The 18070-nt window shown below is 48.0% G+C and overlaps 1 protein-coding gene across 8 annotated transcripts in view; it reads left to right on the top strand.

Moving 5' to 3' along the window:
* The first annotated feature begins 14576 nt into the window (after nucleotides 1-14576).
* The window catches only part of TLK2 (tousled like kinase 2), a 42544-nt gene continuing 39050 nt past the window's right edge, over nucleotides 14577-18070 (top strand). For 4 of the 8 annotated variants that reach the window (XM_021542308.2, XM_021542312.2, XM_021542311.2 and 1 more), the window contains exons 1-2: nucleotides 14577-14695; nucleotides 16510-16598. In XM_021542308.2, the coding sequence (XP_021397983.1) occupies nucleotides 16518-16598 (81 nt within the window). In that variant the 5' untranslated portion in view covers nucleotides 14577-14695; nucleotides 16510-16517. Of the gene's footprint in view, nucleotides 14696-15197; nucleotides 16119-16509; nucleotides 16599-18070 lie in introns of those variants that run through there. The other 4 variants (XM_021542309.2, XM_021542307.3, XM_021542310.3 and 1 more) reach the window with 3 other exon arrangements.

Raw genomic sequence — 18070 nt, 5'->3', positions numbered from 1 at the left:
CCTTAGGGAATCATTGTGGATGATGGAAGCCCAGGCTGCAGAGCCCCCAGAGGTTCAATAACTGCATTTGCTGCCCATACATCCTCCAATAATCACCACTTGCCATTTTGCTTAGGTATACAGAATATAGGGGTATTCCAAGGGCTAGAAGGTGGGCAGATATTGCCTAAGTACAATTGCTCTTCCATAAGCTGTTTTAAATTTAGTAACCATTCCTTTCATAGGGGCCATTGGTCGATCCAAACAGGGTCTTCAGTCCACCATGTGAGTTTGCATATGTCCAGTATTTGATTTTGGAATGGCTGCTCAGTGGCCCCTATGAAAGAAAGTTCTCCAGTGAGGTTGAGTCTCTTTGTATGGTTGTTCCAAATTGTCCCAGAACATCTCTTCCCCATAATGTGCATGGTATAGAAGCAATGAATAGGGCAATTCAGGCAGTTTGCCCATCAGAGCCAAGGACAAGCCAAAGGTGAGTGCTAGGTCTAGGGCACTGCATTCCTCCCACCCCAGTTAGGGTCAGTGTGAGGCTGATTGTGGGCCAATTACTAGGCCATTCATTGCTTTTAATAATAGAGACATCAGCTCCAGTATCAACAAGCCTTTTAAAATATTTGCCATCTATACTGCAAGTTAAGGTTGGGTGAACTGTTGTAATAGAGTTTGTCCAGAACGCCTGTGGCTAACCTGTGCTACCAAAGTTACTTGTGCAACATTAACCCTTGCCAGTAGGTGTTTTGTTGGAAAAGGGAATAAGTTGTGCTGTACATTGACCTGCAGGTATAAAGCAGGGTGGCTCGGCAGTGCATAGCACAATTTGTATTTCGCCTTCATAATCTGAATCAATAACTTCAGGTAGTACAAAATGTCCCAATTTGAGTAGCAGAGGAACACCCTATTAGCAAAGCATGGATGTTATTACCAAGGAGTCCCCACACTCCAGTAGGAACTAAGTGCACTGAAAATGTCCTAAGAGTTACTGATTCTCTGGAGGCAAGGTCCAGCCCTTTACTGCCTGTGGTTGCAGGCAGGAACTTGCTTGTCAAATATTTTGCCTTGCATTTTTTTGATTCTCTGGGATGTGCAAACCTGCCCCCCGCCAGAAGCTTCCTGGCTGTGTAGCCTTCCCTTTTACAGGGCACTGGGAGCAGCATTCAGCAGCCCAATGTTTCCCTCTTCCACACCAATGACAATCTCTAGGTGATATTTTTATCCTGTCCCTTTGTTGTGGGCAACCCTTTTTAAAATGACCCATTGAACTGCATTTAAAACAACCCCCTGCCTGCATGTCCAAAACTTGAAAGAGTTCGGCTAAAGCTGATGCTTAAGAGTTAGTATTATAAGCAGTAGTTCCCACATTTTGGCATGTTCTAACCATATCTGCTATGTCACAAGTATGTGGGTTGTGAACAGCAAGCAATGGCTTTCTAGGCATATCTTCATGAAGGAAGAATGTCTTCGTTCACATTGGTGAAAGCAAGCTGCCACAACAGAATAACTCTGGCTTCATTATTATCAACTTGCCAGGAGAGTGCGGCTTGTCCAGTAATTCTATCCAGGAATTACACAAACTACTCTGCTGGACCCTGTAAAATCTTAGTGGACAACATGTTAGAATGGGTACCCGTCCCCGGGAGTTGCTGCAGCGCTTGCAAAGCTAGGTGGGTGATGATATCATACATATCACGCAGGCGGCCTGCCTGCGCTGTAGGGACTACAAAAGCACCTTCTCTGGTCAGCTGTGCATCACAATTGATGGATTTCTTTCTCACAGCACTTCCACCTGGATTGTACACAGTTCTCAGTAATTGGTTAGCCAGACTGCAGACTCCATTGCTGTTAGAATCATTTTCATTATGCTTTTCCAGTCATGAGGTATGAGGACAAACAGTTCTGATAGACTGATAGCGTAGGGCATGTTGGGAAGATATGCTGCTTTCTTTTACTAGCATCCTCAGTTCTTTAATTACTTTATAGTCTAGCTCTTGGTAGGTTGGTGTTATTTTGGCGCATATATTACTAGGCAGGCTGTAACAACTGCCAAGGCGCTCTCCTTCATGGCAGCTTCCCTGCATTTCTGCCAGTGCTGGACTACTGCATTGCCATTTTGGACAGGGAGAGAACCCATCACCCACCTGTGGCGTGGGAATTCTGCACTGAGAGGATCACCTATGCAAGGATTTCCGTTAGGGTAAGGCAATTCCATGGGGCTTGGGTTAATCTCGCAGTAAGGCAATTCTGTAGAGTATGGGTTAATCTCAGGGTCATATACAGGCACTAGTGGCTCTGAAGGTTTGGGGAAATTAACTTCTGAAGCTTCATAATGGCTGCCATTCATGCAATTTACTTTAAAGGCCACCATGTGGCCAGGCACTCACAATCTTCAGCATAGCCATCTTTGGTAGTATCAAAAAGTCTCTGCCTGCCCCACCACTTGCCAGTCTGACTGAAGGGACCCCATTAAAGAGAAAATCTTTAGCATGATTAGACCCAGTCCAGCAGGGTGCTCAGTTTTGCATATTTGCATCAGTCATATTAGTAGATTGCTGATGTAGGAGCCACCATACCCAGACTAAGCTCCTGCTTTGTTCCAGGGGATTCCACCTCCCATATTCTTTCTACAGGTATACTCACCTATGGTACGTGAGGTGCGCACACTTTTGATTCTTGAGTTCTTCCCCAAACTCTCACAGATTATTTTCCCCAGATCCCTTCCCAGACTCTTTGCAGCTGGCCCATCCCTTGAGCCAGTGGGAGTTGCTACCAGAGCGATAACACACCCTGCACCACTTTAAAGGTCCCCATTCAGGCCAGCCATTCTGTAGCAATGGAGAACAAAGCAAGATGGACCCCCTTATGCATCCAAAAGAGATTGCTTTATTGTAGAAATCACCCTTTTTTATACCTTTAATCTCCACCTGACATAACTGAAAGCAAACCAAGCCCTAACAGAACTTAACAGAAGAAGGGCACCCATTGGTTGGCTCAGCTGCAGTGCTGCTGTCCATACGTGCTACTGTCCGTACGCAATCACCTTCCTGCTCATACACTGTCCATACCACAACCTCGTTTCCAGAGTGAGGACTCTCTCCTCACTCATAGCTGCTTCTCACCCCTCAGCCAGCTTCCAACCATGCAGCCTGCAGCTGTGCCTTTCCCACAGGGCCTTCTGGTGAGCATTAGCCTTAGCAACTTCAGCAGTTTAACAGTTATAGCCTCATATCCCACAAAAAACCTCATGTGCTTGTCTGAGCCTGGGCCACCATTAGGGAACTACAGTCTTCTCTCGTTACAAGTCTCACTTGTGTCTGTCCTTTAGTTGAAGAAGAAAGCCTTAGCTGGTGTCTGTAGCCTTATTTTAGTTCATGAAGCATCAAGATATGTTGTGTGTGTCCTGGCTGAAGCACAGTTCCCCTGTATTTTATTAGCCACAGACTCGTATTTGGAGCTTGACATTGTCACCTCTAGAGCCACACAGGTTATGAGATAACTGCTGTCTTGAACCAGAAGAGAAAGGCTGTGCTACTTTGAAAACAAACCAACAAGAGATACCAGGTCAGAGCTACAATTTAATAGGAAAGGTAAATAAAGGCAAGAAACACAGGCTTAACCTGACAAAGTCAGGATATAACCTGACACCCTGTTGGTCAGGGGGGTGATAGTCCCATTAAATGGTGACTGCAGTCTTCTTTAAATTATAGATGTGGTTCTGTTGAAGCAGTGATCCTGTAGAAGGGTCTGGTCTTCCTCTGAAGGTCCAGTGGTGGTTATGTAGCTCTTGTCCTCTGAGAATCCAGTAGATAAGGATTCCTATTTGGCTTCTGCTGAGCACAAGTCTGGCCCACCCCAGAAGCTCTGCAGTCACTGCTGTGTTTTCATGCTAAACCTACAAAGTCTGGTTCCCTGACAAAGCTGGGGCCTCAGCCAAGGTCTAGGCAAAACACAGCTCAAGTCCTCTGGAAGCAGGTGAGCAAGCTGAAGTCTCCTCAGCTTATCCAGGTGCAGAGTCAGGCTTATCAAGAGCTCTATGAGGATTAGACCTCACATGACTCAGTGTAACGACCTCTGTGACAGACCTCCTCTGTGTTACTGGGGCCTCAGGCAGTTCCCTGGGGTCCTTTCCCTCTTGGTCCCTGAAGGAAGACCTCCTCCTGGGATAGCTTTATCTCCCTGCAAGAAAAAATTATTGGAGTACACAATCAGCATAATTAGTGCAAATTAAAGTAATTTGAAAAATGTCTTATTAATCATCCAAAGGCTTGTAAGCAGTGCAGGAAAATATGTTTTTAATTATAAACATGATTTATGTAAAGTTGATGGACTCCCCTTTAAACTCAAACTCCTGAATGGGAAAAAATGAAGGCTTATATGTTTGTGCTTTCAAGGCTGTATCGCAGTTGCCTGGTTTTAACTTGGACTTCAAGCAAAAACTTGCAGCCCTGTGAGCCTGGAGCCATTGAAGTGGCTTTTTGCCTTTCTCAGTGCTCTTAGTTCTGCTGGAATATTTAAGCAGTCACTCAGCAGGGCCCGTGCTGTGCAGATGTGCTTTTGTTTCTTGTCCTCCTGGTGGTGTTCAGAAAGCAACAAGTTAATGGCCTTGAATTGAGCCAGGCAGCCTACAGACACTGAGCTTCCTTAACTAATCCCTACCAGCTCCTGTTCTCTCAGAATCTGCTGCTTTCCTGCCACTTGAGGCCTTGCCTGCCACACAGCTCTGCTCAGGTACTTTGGTTCTGACTTGCAGCAGCTCCTACCATTCCTGCCTTGGGCCTGCTGAGCAGACTGGGTTGCTCAAGCCTTCCAGCATGTTCAAAGGAAATCTCCAGATTGACTTTCACCACGCTGAAAAGACAGGTTAAGTGCCATTAGTGTTTGGGGTTTTTTTTCCCTCTCTTCCTTCTTAGCAGAGTAATATTAACTCTAAAGCCTTTCTGAGCATTTCTACTCTGGTTTTGTTCCAAGTATTCCAAATCTTGTGGTCTGTGGCTTACAGGCAATGCTGGTGTGCCCTGATGACACTCCCAAGCAGAAGAGGTGATTTTGTAGTTTTTCACATGCGCTGCCCTGGCGATCTTGGAGCCAGGCATTGTTACACTTTGGAAAATTTGGTCCTGAGTCTTGCCAGAAGATGGTGAATTTCCTTGGAGATTCATAGCATTTTTTGGCTGGAAGGGAACTTTATCATCACCTGTTGTCACCCCTCACATAATCCTTTACGTAGGGATAATGCCATCAAGCCTGTGACTTCAATTTGGACTTGGAGGTAGTCCTTCAGAAAGGACTTTGATCCAGCCGTGGTGCTGAGGGCTCCCTTCACTGGCTCCAGTGAAGGCCAAAGAAGTTTTTGCCTCCCCCGGTACATAATTCTTCTCAGAGTATTGTGGTTTCACAGACAGGCTATGAATTGGGAGGCAGGAGGGAACAGGGGAAGTGATGTGAACAAGGGGCTGGGGGCTACTTCTGATGCCATCACTTCAAAATTAAGTAAATTGTAAATTCAACTGCAAGTCGGAGCTTTCACCTTATCTTCCTGACAGCACAGCAAAGTGAGAACAGCAGTCAACTGTAGGGAGCGCTGAGCTCCAGGATGGTTTAGGTGAATGGAGACGAGAGATCTCTGAAGGCTGCTCTTGGGGTATAAGGTTTATTAGGGATGCAGAAAGGTCCTGCTTCGAGCTGCCAGACGCAGCACGTGGTGAGGCTTAAGGAGATGGGGGAGGGGAGAGACAGGAGGATGTTCTAGGAAAGGGTGGAAGTCCTATGAGGGGGAAGATGCAAGAGAGGGGAAGTTCCAAGAGGAGGGGAAGTTCCAAGAGGAGGGGAAGTTCCAAGAGGGTGTCTGGCCCTTCGGGGGCCCCTTATCAGGGGGCTTCAAGGTGGGCTGGGACAAGGCTTGGGCCAATGGGGTTACAGGCACTTGATGTTTTAGGGGAGGGATAGAGGTGCAGGGTGAACCATACATTTTGGGGAGTGAGATGGAACAGTCCACTTGACCCCAGGACCCATCCATAAGCAAGGGCATTGTCCAGCTACCAGGGAGGACTGTTCTCATCCTGGCTGTATTATTTATGAATAATTATATTTATCCATCCTTCCCAACAGTCATCCATAGTGGTTTGAATTGTTACAGCAGTGGTCATCAAATTCTTTTGACCAGGGGCATAGACACAGTTATCTTCTCTCACAAATAATTCTGCTCTGCCTTCTTTGGGTATGCTGCCAACATCTCTAATCTACAGTGAGTTCTAGAGCTCTGGGATAAATGAGACCTGACTATTTTCAATAGAAATGTGAGCAGAGAGAACCTCCTTGTGCACACACCAGCAGCTTTTGGCACTGCATCGTAACAAATGCTGGAAGAGCTTCTTGCTGTCATTGGCATTGGGATGAACTCTGGCTTGTCCCCAATGGATTCCCTACAGGAATTGCAGCCCCAAACTGAACTTAGCTGTTTTTCCTGAGCACTGCTGAAAGATGCAGGTTTTACTGCCTAGAAGTGAGGATGGGGCTGCAGGGATCAAGTTATTACAGGATTCAGGGACTATCCTTCCATCTCTGTACACGATCAGATGAAGGGAAACTGAGTCACGCAGTCTTTGTTCTGATCAATCAAGAGGATCTGATTTGTCAGTCAGAGAAGTGCCACCAGTTTTGGTTTGTTGCCATACCGGGGAAAATAAGCCCATCAGGGAGGATGCCACAATCAGGACCATTTTTGCTATTGTCACTATTTCTCTTCCTTCATGGGGGTGCCTGGCACACATTCTTGTATGTAGTGTCCCTAGACACTGACTCAATAGAAGTTCTGATTTTAACTGTGTTTCAGGGCAAGATAGAAATTACCAGGAAAATTATGATTAGGAGGAATTCTACAAAGTGAAGTGCTCTGGAGAAAAAGGAGTTGTCAGGTCTGTGCTTAACCAGCAAAGCTCTGGAGTTCATGTTTTAAGCTCTCACTGAAGGCAGTAAGTTCCTGTATGTAACTGCCTGCCTGAATGGCAGCTTGTGTTGCTTAAAAAGTGGGACATATTGCAGGAAATTACCTTTGTAGGCAGCTCTGGGTGCTGATCTGAACTAAATAAGATACAGCATGAGTCAGAAGAGCATGAGCCAGGCCTGGACACTTGGCTGGAACGCAGGCAGGGAAAGGCAAGGGAATCTGAGCCATGTGTGCCTCTGTTTTTTCCCTCCTGCCCAGGGATTATATGGCATGGCAGTTGTCATGCCAGTGAAGGCTTTTATTCTTGGTCTTTGACCCACAGGGGGATGAGCAGGAAATGGCAGCAGTTGGAAAGCAGTAATGGCAAAGCTCACTAGCAAGTCTTACATGTTAGCACCTGCCAGCAGCTCCCAGCCTGTTGGGAGTTTCCAGGAAAGAAGAAAATCCTGGTGAGGTTTGGACCCTGCTGCTCTAAACTGTGCTCTCTGGTGCTAACTCCAAAAAACCCTCACTGCAAGCACAAACATAGCATGGGATCAGCATCTTGATTTTCAGGTGGAGCAAGACTGCTGTATTCAGGTTGTCTTTGGATAAGGACCATTGTAGCTCTTGCACTTTCATGTTATGTGGAAGTTAGGGAGTTCTGGGGGATTGCCAGATCTTTGGAATATGTAATTTACTTTCAGCTCCTGTGAAGCAGGAAGCTGCTGTTGGTAGTCCCTGGTCGCAGGGGCCAGGCTCACACCTCTGTGCTGGGTGTGGAACACAAAGGGATCTGCTCAGGTGTAACAAGAGAGGTACCACTTTTCCCCGGGGTCACTGGATGTGGCTTTCCTCATTTGGAGATTAAATTGCCTCATCTCCCCTCGGACTCCTTCTTCATCCCTGGGACCAGGCTCAAGGCATGCTGCATATCCCCCTCACCTGGGGAGTAGTACCTGGGCAGCAGCGCCTCACTGCAGTCTGTAATTACACAGCCAAATAGCTTTTTCCACATTTGGTGCCAATAGTGGATGTTAAGAGGTCAGTGGAGGTTACGCAGAAAATTAAATCTGACTTTTCCACAGCTGCAGGTGACTTCTTCCCTATTGAGATGAGTCTCATTAGGAAGGTTGAAATGCATTTGCAGACATTCACAAAGAGGCTGAATATACTAAGAAAACTCCAGCTTTACAATAAGATGTTGGTTTGATTTTCCTCTTACACAAATCTCAGAGCAGTTTGTCTAATTAAGGCTTTCCAAAGCCCTGTAAGGTAGAGGTATTTTTTGTAACAACTGAGGGACAGAGTCAGACCAGCAAGAAATCAGAATCGTTTATTCAAAGAAACAAGCTACTTTTAAACACTTCTTCAAGACACAGTATTTCCTTTTATGGTAATTCTCAGTAAGTGACCTATCACACATGGCTACGTCAGCAACACGCTTTGTCAATGTCCTTCTATGGGGCGGTCACGGCTGTTCACCCGTCTGTCAGCTCCGGGTGGGCTTCTCGCTGCAGGCTCTGCCACGTGGCACCTCCTCCCGCCAAGGCTGGGCAGATGCGAGCCTCTCTGTGCTGCCAGGTGCTTCTTTGTGCTCCGATGTGCTCCTGCAGGTGCATGCCACAGCCTGCAGCTCAACTCCGTCCCACCTCTGACCACAATTGTGCCCATTTTATTCAGGAGAAAGAAAAGCAGGGGACAATCCCTGTTGAGAATAAAGCCCTCTTGCATTCTGGGAATCCAAGAGTGAGCAAGGACGGGGAATGACTTGCTGGCACATTCAGGAGGATCACATTGTTTCAGATGCTTGCAGAACCAGCAGATGTTTCCAGTACTGTGTGCTTTGGGATCACAGAGGTGTTCCTTTCCTGCCTGCAAGGTTTGTTTCCCCGGCCATGGTGGCTGTGCAGTTCCAGGTGGCTGCATGATTACAGGTGCCTGCACACAGCTGCCTTCCTCTTCCAGAGCAGCACACACATTGCCTTGGATCAGGGCTCTGAGGCTGCACATGGCTTGCTGCTTCTGTGGAGGTTGAGTGACCTGGATGCTTTCCTACTGGGTTTGGGTATCAAAGCCTCCCTAATGCAATACCTGAAGGTGTAGATGGAGGGACAGGAACTACCTCAGAGACAAACTCCATTGTGTAGGAGGGTGGAAACTCTTGGAATGGCCTCAGGAAGGAGTCAGGTGATGGCATGTTATCTTTGAGGCACTCAAATACCAGTTGTCTCCCTAAGGAAAATGAGGAAAGACACTTTTAATGTTCCTAGCATGGCAGAAGCCCTACCCTTAATAGACAAGAATCTGCACAAGGGTGACATGTTTTGAATGCCCCAAGCCTAGAAAAATCTTCACTGGCAGCTCATGCCTCATTAGGTCTAACAGTATCTGCTGTGCAGACAAGGGTAGGCCTCTTCAGGATTGTACTCTTGTGGGTTTTGGTTGGGGTTTCTTTTTCCCCAGTGCTACAAAATGTTTGGATTTGAGATAATTCATGCAATCTTTTATATTTTAAAAATTCAGGCTATTTGTTTTTTCTCCAGTCCCCAGCTGCCTGTGTCCTAGAATCACTGAGGAATGTCATGTCTTCTGTTGTATACTTCATATCAGTAGATTTCCAGACCTTATGACAGTACAGAAATGCTTGGGAAAATGCAGTTAGTGTACTCCACAAGCCTGGAAAGCAAAGACAAAGAAAAGTCACCAAAAACACATTAAAAAATCAGAATCTTCTGACATTTTATCTTTTCAAAAAGGCAGAAGGAAATTGTTATATGTTCTGCTAAAATCTATAAAATCTTACCCAACTTTGGTCTAATCTAACCTGTGGGTTAGCAGAGTGGCTGTGGTGGGAAGGCAGGGCTTGCTGCTGTTTTGCTGAGCATGCTGTGCTTGTGGAAGGGAACTCCAAGCTTCACCAACAAAGAAAATAGCTGTGGCATCTGGGTCGTTCTTCAAAACATGACACAAGTGCTGTGTACTAGCGATATTACTGACATCCAAGGAGTCTGAGACAAGAGGAGAGCTACCACAGCAATGTAATCAGAGACATTAACACTGGTTGACGGCAGACCTGGAAAGCAGGATGTGCACAGGAGCAATCTGGCAGAGCTGATGCTGGAGGAGAGCTGGCTTGTCCCCATGGATGAGATACTTGGTCAGCCATGTACATACTCTTACTCATAACCAGCTCTTCTGAAAGGACCAGAGCTTAGGGGCTCTTAAAAAGTTAATGAGAAAAAGGGAAAACAGATTAGTTTCATATGCCACTCAGGTGTGGGCTGGAAGGAGGAGTTTTCCTGCATGAGAATTCTTGGAGGTCCAAATAGTCTCTTCTCTTGCTGGGCCAGAATGTGAAGCACACAGAAATTGCTCCCTAAGTGTAATATGATGGGAAAAAGCAAGTTGAGGTCAACAGAATCCTGATTTCTAACCTTATGTTGTTTAAATTTTGAGGCTTCATAAGCTTTTAGAAGTAGAATCTTAGAAGTTGACATTAGAATCTTTAATTTAATCAGAAAATTTCCTGTACAAAGTGATGAACTATTTACATATTTGAGCCACTTTCAAGAGCAAACCTTTCCTTGTAAGAACAAACTGACCTTTTCTGACCAGAAGCACCTTCTAGTAAGTTGGCTTTTCTTATTAAAACAAACAAACAAAAAACCACCAACATAAACAAAAAATCGCACCACCAATTCATTGCTAAGTCCAAATCTGTAGGATCAGCTCCCAGGAGAGAACATGTCATAAAAGGTAGTCCAAGACTGATGTGTCAACACTGATAATTATATTTTTACCTGAGAGACCTTTGCTGTTTCAGGGAGCCCAATCTCACATGTGCTGGCACAGCACAGTTGGAAGTGGCATACCAGGCTGGGCTGTACAGTGCATCCCCGTGTCCTAAGAGTTGTGTCCTGATGGAGTGTAGAAGGAAAAAGTTCTGAGATCACTGGGAAATTTTTCCAGTAACTTCCTTCCTACTGTTATCTGACAAACTTTTCTAAAGTCCCTTGTACCTACCTGTACTCTGCTGACAGCAAGCAGGATCCTTAAAGGCTGCTCTGAAATTCCTGCTTACAGCCAAAAATACAGTTACAACTTGATTCCTTCCCTCTCTGTGCCACAAAGCAACCAGCTGCCGTATCTGGTGTGAGGTGCAATTTTGGCATCTTGGAAAGGAAATTGCAGCTGGAAGTGTTGCTCTGAGCTGCTCTTCAAAGGATGAAGGTGGAGAGGACCATGGTTGAGTGTGCAGCAGAGGAGTGTCAGGAAGGATATGACTACAGCCGAGGATGAACTGCTGGACACCCAGGAGCAGAACTGAGCTAGCAGAGCACTTGGACTGCAAAACACAAGGGCTGCCTTTACAGAATATGCTGAAGGGGATATGCCCCAGATCTGAATTTGAGAGTGAGAAGAGAAACCCTAGTTATTTCAGATTAATGCAGGGCAGGAGAGGGGGAGTCACAGGAGTAGAATAGTGCAACCTCGGTTTATCTGTTCCTTATCAGATGTCACCACCTCCTGTTCCAGCCTAACCTGGCAGAGCCCAGGGCTGTTGCCATGGGTCCTCTGTCAGGCCTGGAACTCAGCAGTGCATCAAGGGATGTCTTGGTAAACATTCCTGGCTGCAGTGGATTCTCCAGGAAGCTCTCCCTGGGAATTTGGTCCTGCTGGAGGGAAAGAGAAGAGGGGCATTGGTCTATGATTTCAGTGACAATGACAGTGAGCAAACGACCATCGGGAAATGACAGAGGTTGTGGCTGCTCCATCCCTGAAAGTGTGAAAGGCCAGGTTGGATGGGGCTTAGAGCAACCTGGTCTGGTGGAAGATGTCTCTGCCCTGTGGTAGAGGGTGGGATAGGATGGGCTTTGGGGACCTTTCCAACATAAACCATTCTGTGATTCTGTGACAGCAAAAGTTTCTTCTGGTGTCCTACATGGAAATACTGATGGCATTGTGATACCTGGCAAGGAAGTCCCTGGTAATGTATGGAGGAGGAGGAAGTGCCCCATCAAGCGCTGTTGAAAACACACAGGAAAAATTAGACCAAAATGATCCCCTAAAACACAAAGGTGAGGGACAGTACCATAGATTGGTTGTTACTGGTGTCCAGTTCTGGCATTCTGAGCGGATGAACTGCTCCATTTGGAGTTGGAGGTGTTTCTTAGGGCAGTGGAGTCCAGAAGAGCTGGGGGATTCAGTAAGTCCCTTTATTGGGTGTAACAGCTCCCACAACTTTTCCTCTCTCCACCCAAAATCAAACTGAAATGCACAAATGAAATTTAAACCTCCTTGAACAAAGTTCACTGCAAGTGGTCCTAATTAATGTTCCCTAAATGGCTATAATTAGCAACCAGCTGATGGAATATTTACTCCAGAATTTTTTCTTTAAAAAAAAAAAAACAACCCAACACAGACACAAACCACTATTTATTTAATTAATTATTTTACAAATTCCTGCCATTGATCATGCTGAAAATGTGACTTACAGAGCAGGAGCTGAAACTGGAGTGCCTCTGGTACTGAAAAAAAAAAAAAGCACAGGAAAAGCAGCTTACACAAGCAGGCAGCACTCACAGAGCCATTTGCTGCACCAACTTAACAAAGTACAATAAATTAGCAATACACAATTTCCCCTATTGCCTTGCAGGAGCAGTTTTTCCACGATGCTCCGCTGGCTCCTCTCCACATCCCTTTTGCCAAACTAGTCTGTTCCAGTTTGGTCATAAATCGCTCGATGTCATGCAGTGAAGGGGAGGTGACGGATGTCCCTTCGCATTCCCAGCCCTGGCAAATCCTTTATCGAGTTCCAGGAACCTCTGCTCCCGTTGCTAATCCGCGCCTGCCTCCCCTTGGACAGGCCTAGCCACTTCCTTTCCCAACAATCCTCTCCTGCTTGTTTGCTTTTCAGACAGCTGATTCAGCCTTGGAGCGATGGGGTGCAACACCCGCAGCGCTTTGGGTCCTGCCCCTGCTGCCTGCAATGAGCCAAATGAACTGCATTGGAATTGCTCCATTCCAGCCAGAACAAGCCCTATCTTTATTAATTTTGGAGACTGTTTTCCCAAAGTGGTGGCAGTTTGGCCTTGGAAAGACAAGAGTGGACTGTGTATCTTGGGGGCTGCTGAGGCACCTGGCTTGTATCTCACAGATGATATACATGCTGCATCAGCCCTGAACCAGGGGCCCAGCCCATTCCAGATGCTGTTCCCAGGGGGCAAGGATGGAGTATGGATGAGTTGAGGGTGCTGAGGTGCCCTTGCACCCTCCCTCAGGAGAACGAGGGTGGTTTGGGGAGTGAGATTGTTCGTGGGTGTGTAAGATGGAGACTGGAGAGGAGGTGAAGAACTAGGGGGTGCATGGATGTCATACCTGCACCCCGTCTCTGGGGCAGGGGGTAGGTCAGCCTCTGCTCCCCTGGTGGTGACATGTCCCTAGGCCTGCCCTGCCCCACCCCCAGGCCCTGGCTGGACCTGACCCCCTCCTTGTGCCTGTCACACCCCAGCCCCTCTGGCCGCCCCTGACCATTGCTTCCCCACCACCTGCAATCACCCACTGCCCCCACCTTGCTGACCCTGAGCCCTGACTTCACTCCAAGGCTGGATCCTGCCGCCTCATCCCTCCATGACCCCATAGTCCACCTTGACATTCTGTTTCCCCTCAGCCCTGTATGACCACCCTCCATACCTCATGCACCCCCCAGACCTGCCCTGACCCCCAGGCCCTTCTGACTCCACCTGGTGCCTACCACCCCAGCCACCCTGACCCTACGGATCTCTGAACCTCTATTTGTTCATGTGCATTACTCCCCAATACCCCCCCAGAACCGTGCCCATCCTGAAACTATTTACGACCTGCCCTTGAGCCTGCTGCCCCTTCAGCCTCACCCCCCCGAACCCTGTAACCTCATGGTCCATCCTGAGCCCTTGCTGCTCCCCCAGACCTGTGTGACACCTGCCATGCCCCCTGCCCCCTCAGACCTGTCCTGACCCGCAGCTCCTCATGACGGTCAAGCTCCACCCCGGCTGCCGCCGTGCCCTGTGTGATACCCCCAGTTCCTGCTACCCTCACACCTGCCCTGACCCCCAGGCCCCAGTGCCCCCCCCCCCCCCCCACCTGCCGCCCCGCCCCGCCCTCTGCCCCTTAGGCCCCACCCCACTCAAGCCACGCCCCCTCTGACCCCCCTCTCTCCCTCCCCCACTCAAATCTCGCGAGACGCGGCGCGGTTTCCCCAGCGCGTGTGCCCCCATCGGCCGGGCCGGGCCCAGCGCCGCGGGGCGGGAGGGACGAGGGGCCGCACCTGCCCCGGCCCCACCGCGCCCGCCGGTCCCTGGCACCCCCCGCCCCTCCCGCCCGTCCCACCTGGCCGCCGCGTCCTCCCGCCAGGCCTTTGTCCTGCCACCGCCGGCCCGCGCGCGCTCCGGCCCGGCTAGGCCCCTCACGCGAGGCCGGGGATCCGCGGCCTACCCCAGCCCGGAGCCCGCTCTCTCCATCCCCCGCCACCCTCCCCCTCCGCCCTTCTCAGTCCCGGTGCCTGCGGCGAAGGCCGCGGAGCCGCCCCCGGTCTCCTCTTCCCGTCCGTGTGGCCGCCGCTGCAGCAGGTTCCCTCCCTCCCTCCCTCCCTCCCTCCCTCCCTCCCTCCCTCCTCCTCCTCCTCCTCCTCCTCCTCCTCCTCCTGCTGCTGCTGCTCCTGCCCCCGGCGGCGGCGGGATCCTCGCGGTGCCCGGGGAGCGCTGGGCCGGGCGGTGGTGGCAGGAGCGGCAGCGCCAGGTGAGACCCCCAGGGGCGGCGGGGGGCAGCGTAGGGACACCTCGCCTCGTCCCCGCCCGGCACGAGAGTGGGTGGGGGCGGCCACGGGGAAGGCGGTGGCGGGGGCTGGTACCGCGGGCCGGCCCAGGTCACGGTGAGAGGGCCGCGGCCTGAGAGCCAGGGCGGTGGCAGCGCGGCCTGGGCCCCTCGCCGGGCACGGAGCAGTGCAGGCCCCGCGGCCCGGCCCGGCCTAGCGGGTGGGGGTGAGAGCTGGGGGCGGCGGAGGGTGGGCATGGCCTGCGAAGCCTCGGGATGAGGGCTGAAGCGGTGCTGGAGGGAAGGAGGAGGAGGAAGAGGCCGAGGCGTTGCAGCAGCTGGCAGCGGGGCAAGGCTGCTTGCTCGGCGGCTGGTGCCTCTGCGTCCCTAGTGGGTAGGAGAGGGGTGCTGGAAATCCACTCCCAGGAGGAAATTCCAGCCATGCCTGGAGGGGTGCAACGGGTCCCGGAGCAGTCCCCGACGGGGGGAACTTGTGTCAGCCCCTTCCCCAGAGCAGCATCCCGGTTTGGGGATGCGATTCCCTGCGGATGGTCGCCTCATGATGGACGAGAGCCCTGAGAGCACTTGAACATCTTGGCGTTTGCGGCTTGTCTCTCATTTTCATCGTTGTTCAGATTTCCTGTTTTGAAAACTGGGCTGAGTGCTTTGTTGGGCTTTTAGAGCCCGTGGCAGAAATAGGTTGTTTAATAACGACGTTTAGGATCCCATTAGTTTTTGAAGCTTGGGACTGATCTGGGAGAGCAGTTGAGAATGCCCCCGGATGGATTCACTTTGCCCCCGTGACTTGGAGTCGCAGCATTTGGAGGAAGCGGCAGGGACAAAATGGGCAGTTCATAAAAGGAACAATTGTGCACTGCTTGTTCTAGAGGGCACTTGCTGCCCTTCAAGAACTTTCCTCATTGCATATGCTTTTTACACAGCAAATCTTTATCTTCTGTTTCTGGCCTTTTTTTTTTTTTCTACCTTAGTCCAGAAAATGAAACTGGAACAGACATTTCTGGAAATAAACTTGATTGGTGCACTTGGGAAGATGTGATTCAGTTATAATGAACAGTGAATTTTGTCCCATTTTTTCTCAGTTCTGGATTGGAATTATGTACTTCCTGATTTTTAACCTGTTTACATAGTTATGCAGGGTAGCTTTTTAACCCTGCAAATAACGCATAGTGCTGGATTGCCAAGAGGTACTCCAGGTACATCCAGGGTTTAAAAGCTGCTGTTATTTTAGAAGTATCTGATGCTTTACATTGTAAATCAAAAGGCTTAATTGTGCATTATTTTCTTCTTATAATCCCACTCTGCTTGGAAGAAGCAAAGCTGTTAGCAGTGAAATCTGGAGTTCGTGAAGCTCGAGTATTTCCAGGATTGGCCAAAAATAAATTATGGGGTAAAGAATGTTGCTTTTTTTTCTTCAAGTCATGAAGCATGGATGAAAAGCTCTGAAGCTTTTAGTCATAACACTCTGGTCCCATGTTTTCATTTTAATAAAGCATCCAATGGGAGAATGTGACATAACTGGTTTCTTGGATTTAGAGATCTTGAAATGGCTGGTACAGTAGAGGAGAGGAAACTCCAGAACGGTTATGGTTTAAATACTATAATATGGTGGCAAAGTCATGTTGTTACTACATGGTAATCTTGTATTTCTCTTGCAACAAAATGCTCTCTACACTGTTGTGCTGCAGAACAGGCACTTTTAAGTCTCATCAGTGGCACGGACTATTAAATGTCTCTCTCCTTTCCTTACATTGCATAATCTGAGTGTTATTCTTCCATAGCAGCAGAAATGATGGAAGAATTGCATAGCCTGGACCCACGCAGGCAGGAGCTCCTGGAGGCCAGGTTCACTGGGGTTGGGGTTGCCAAGGTGAGTGTGAGTACCTGTGGTGACAGGTATGACTGCTTAGCCATCATGCCTTGTGCTTTGGTTGGGTTTTTAAGTTTCTACATGGATAATTTTTCTTTGCAAACAAATTCTATGTCACTTGTTGTGTTTTGAGCTCTAATTTTTGTGAAGTATGTTAGAGAGGAATGAAAATGGGATGTCTGAGCAGATGTTTTGCTGTACATAAGATTTTGGGCTCTAATTAAGTTCTTAGGAATTGTTCCATCTTCAGGCAGTTTGCATGCCCAAAAAACTCCATGACAACTTTGTAAAAGTGGGAATCTCATCTGGGTCTTCCTTTCTCCAAGAATACCTTTGAGAGCTGAATTTGGCTGCTGATGGGATACAGTTTCAAGTGTTGTGTGTTGGATACAACATAACCATACTGAAACATAACCATTGAGTCCTACTCTTTGGGGTTCAGGAGCTGAAATTGTCTACTCCTTCACATGGAACACACAAAAATGTATTTGCATGGCGGCACTCCTGTGTCTGATCCGCAATCTGCTAATAAAATCCCATCTTTATCCTCATGTACAGCTTCCACTTGGTCAGGGGCTATCTAAAGCAAAGCACCTGAGAAACAGCCTTGTGCCATTGCTTGGTGTTGTGGCATTAAGCTGTGAGTTCTCAAGGTTGCTGGTAGTGTTAATGTCAGTCTTTCTGAGCAATGAAGTGGAGTGGTGACAGAACTCATTTTAAACTAGGTCACAGATAATGAGTTAATTTTTGAGGGAGATACTGAATTTTGAACATGAAGGTAAAGCAATACATTGTTAGATGATTTGCTAAAGCCACTTAGAATTATTTTGAGATAAAACCTTGTAGATGCTGCATTTCACAGAAAAACACAAAGTGATTCAAAACTTGAAAGAGTTTTGTTTGAATTCTCACTTTTCTTTCTGTTCTGCCTCTCAGATGAAGTTGAGTCTGGGAAGAAAGACCAAGGAAACCAAATGCTCAGCTGTAAAAAAGATTAACACTAGAAGTTGAAGTAACAATTTCAGTTGCTGAAGTACGAGTGTGGGGATTTCTTATCTTTTCCCCTACTCTTAAAACTTTTAACATATTCTTTTATTGCATGAAAATTGATGGCATTTACTGTACTGTAATCTTGTTTCATACAACATTACAACTTTTCATGTACTTTATCACCTGTTTCTTGCCTCCTTTCCTCCATTTTGTCACTTCAGAATCTTTAGCTGTACCAGTACAGATAAACCCAAACATCTTACTAGAACAGCTAAAAGCATAGACACTGGTATAGCTTTAAAGCAGTGCCAATGTACTCAGCTTTCACAAAGACTGTTAGTAACTCTTCCTTTTAAAGGAATAACCTTTGAGAGATACAGGAAAACAAATCTTAGTTATGTTTCCAGTATGTTTGGAGCAGAAAGTTCATGCCCTTTTCTGTCGGGATGAATATTGAAAACTCATTTCTAAAGCAATCCAGG

The sequence above is a fragment of the Lonchura striata genome, chromosome 25 (assembly GCF_046129695.1).
Source record: "Lonchura striata isolate bLonStr1 chromosome 25, bLonStr1.mat, whole genome shotgun sequence".
Classification (NCBI taxonomy): Eukaryota; Metazoa; Chordata; class Aves; order Passeriformes; family Estrildidae; genus Lonchura; species Lonchura striata.
Note: the sequence above shows the minus strand (reverse complement) of the source record. Positions and strands in the feature narration are given on the sequence as shown.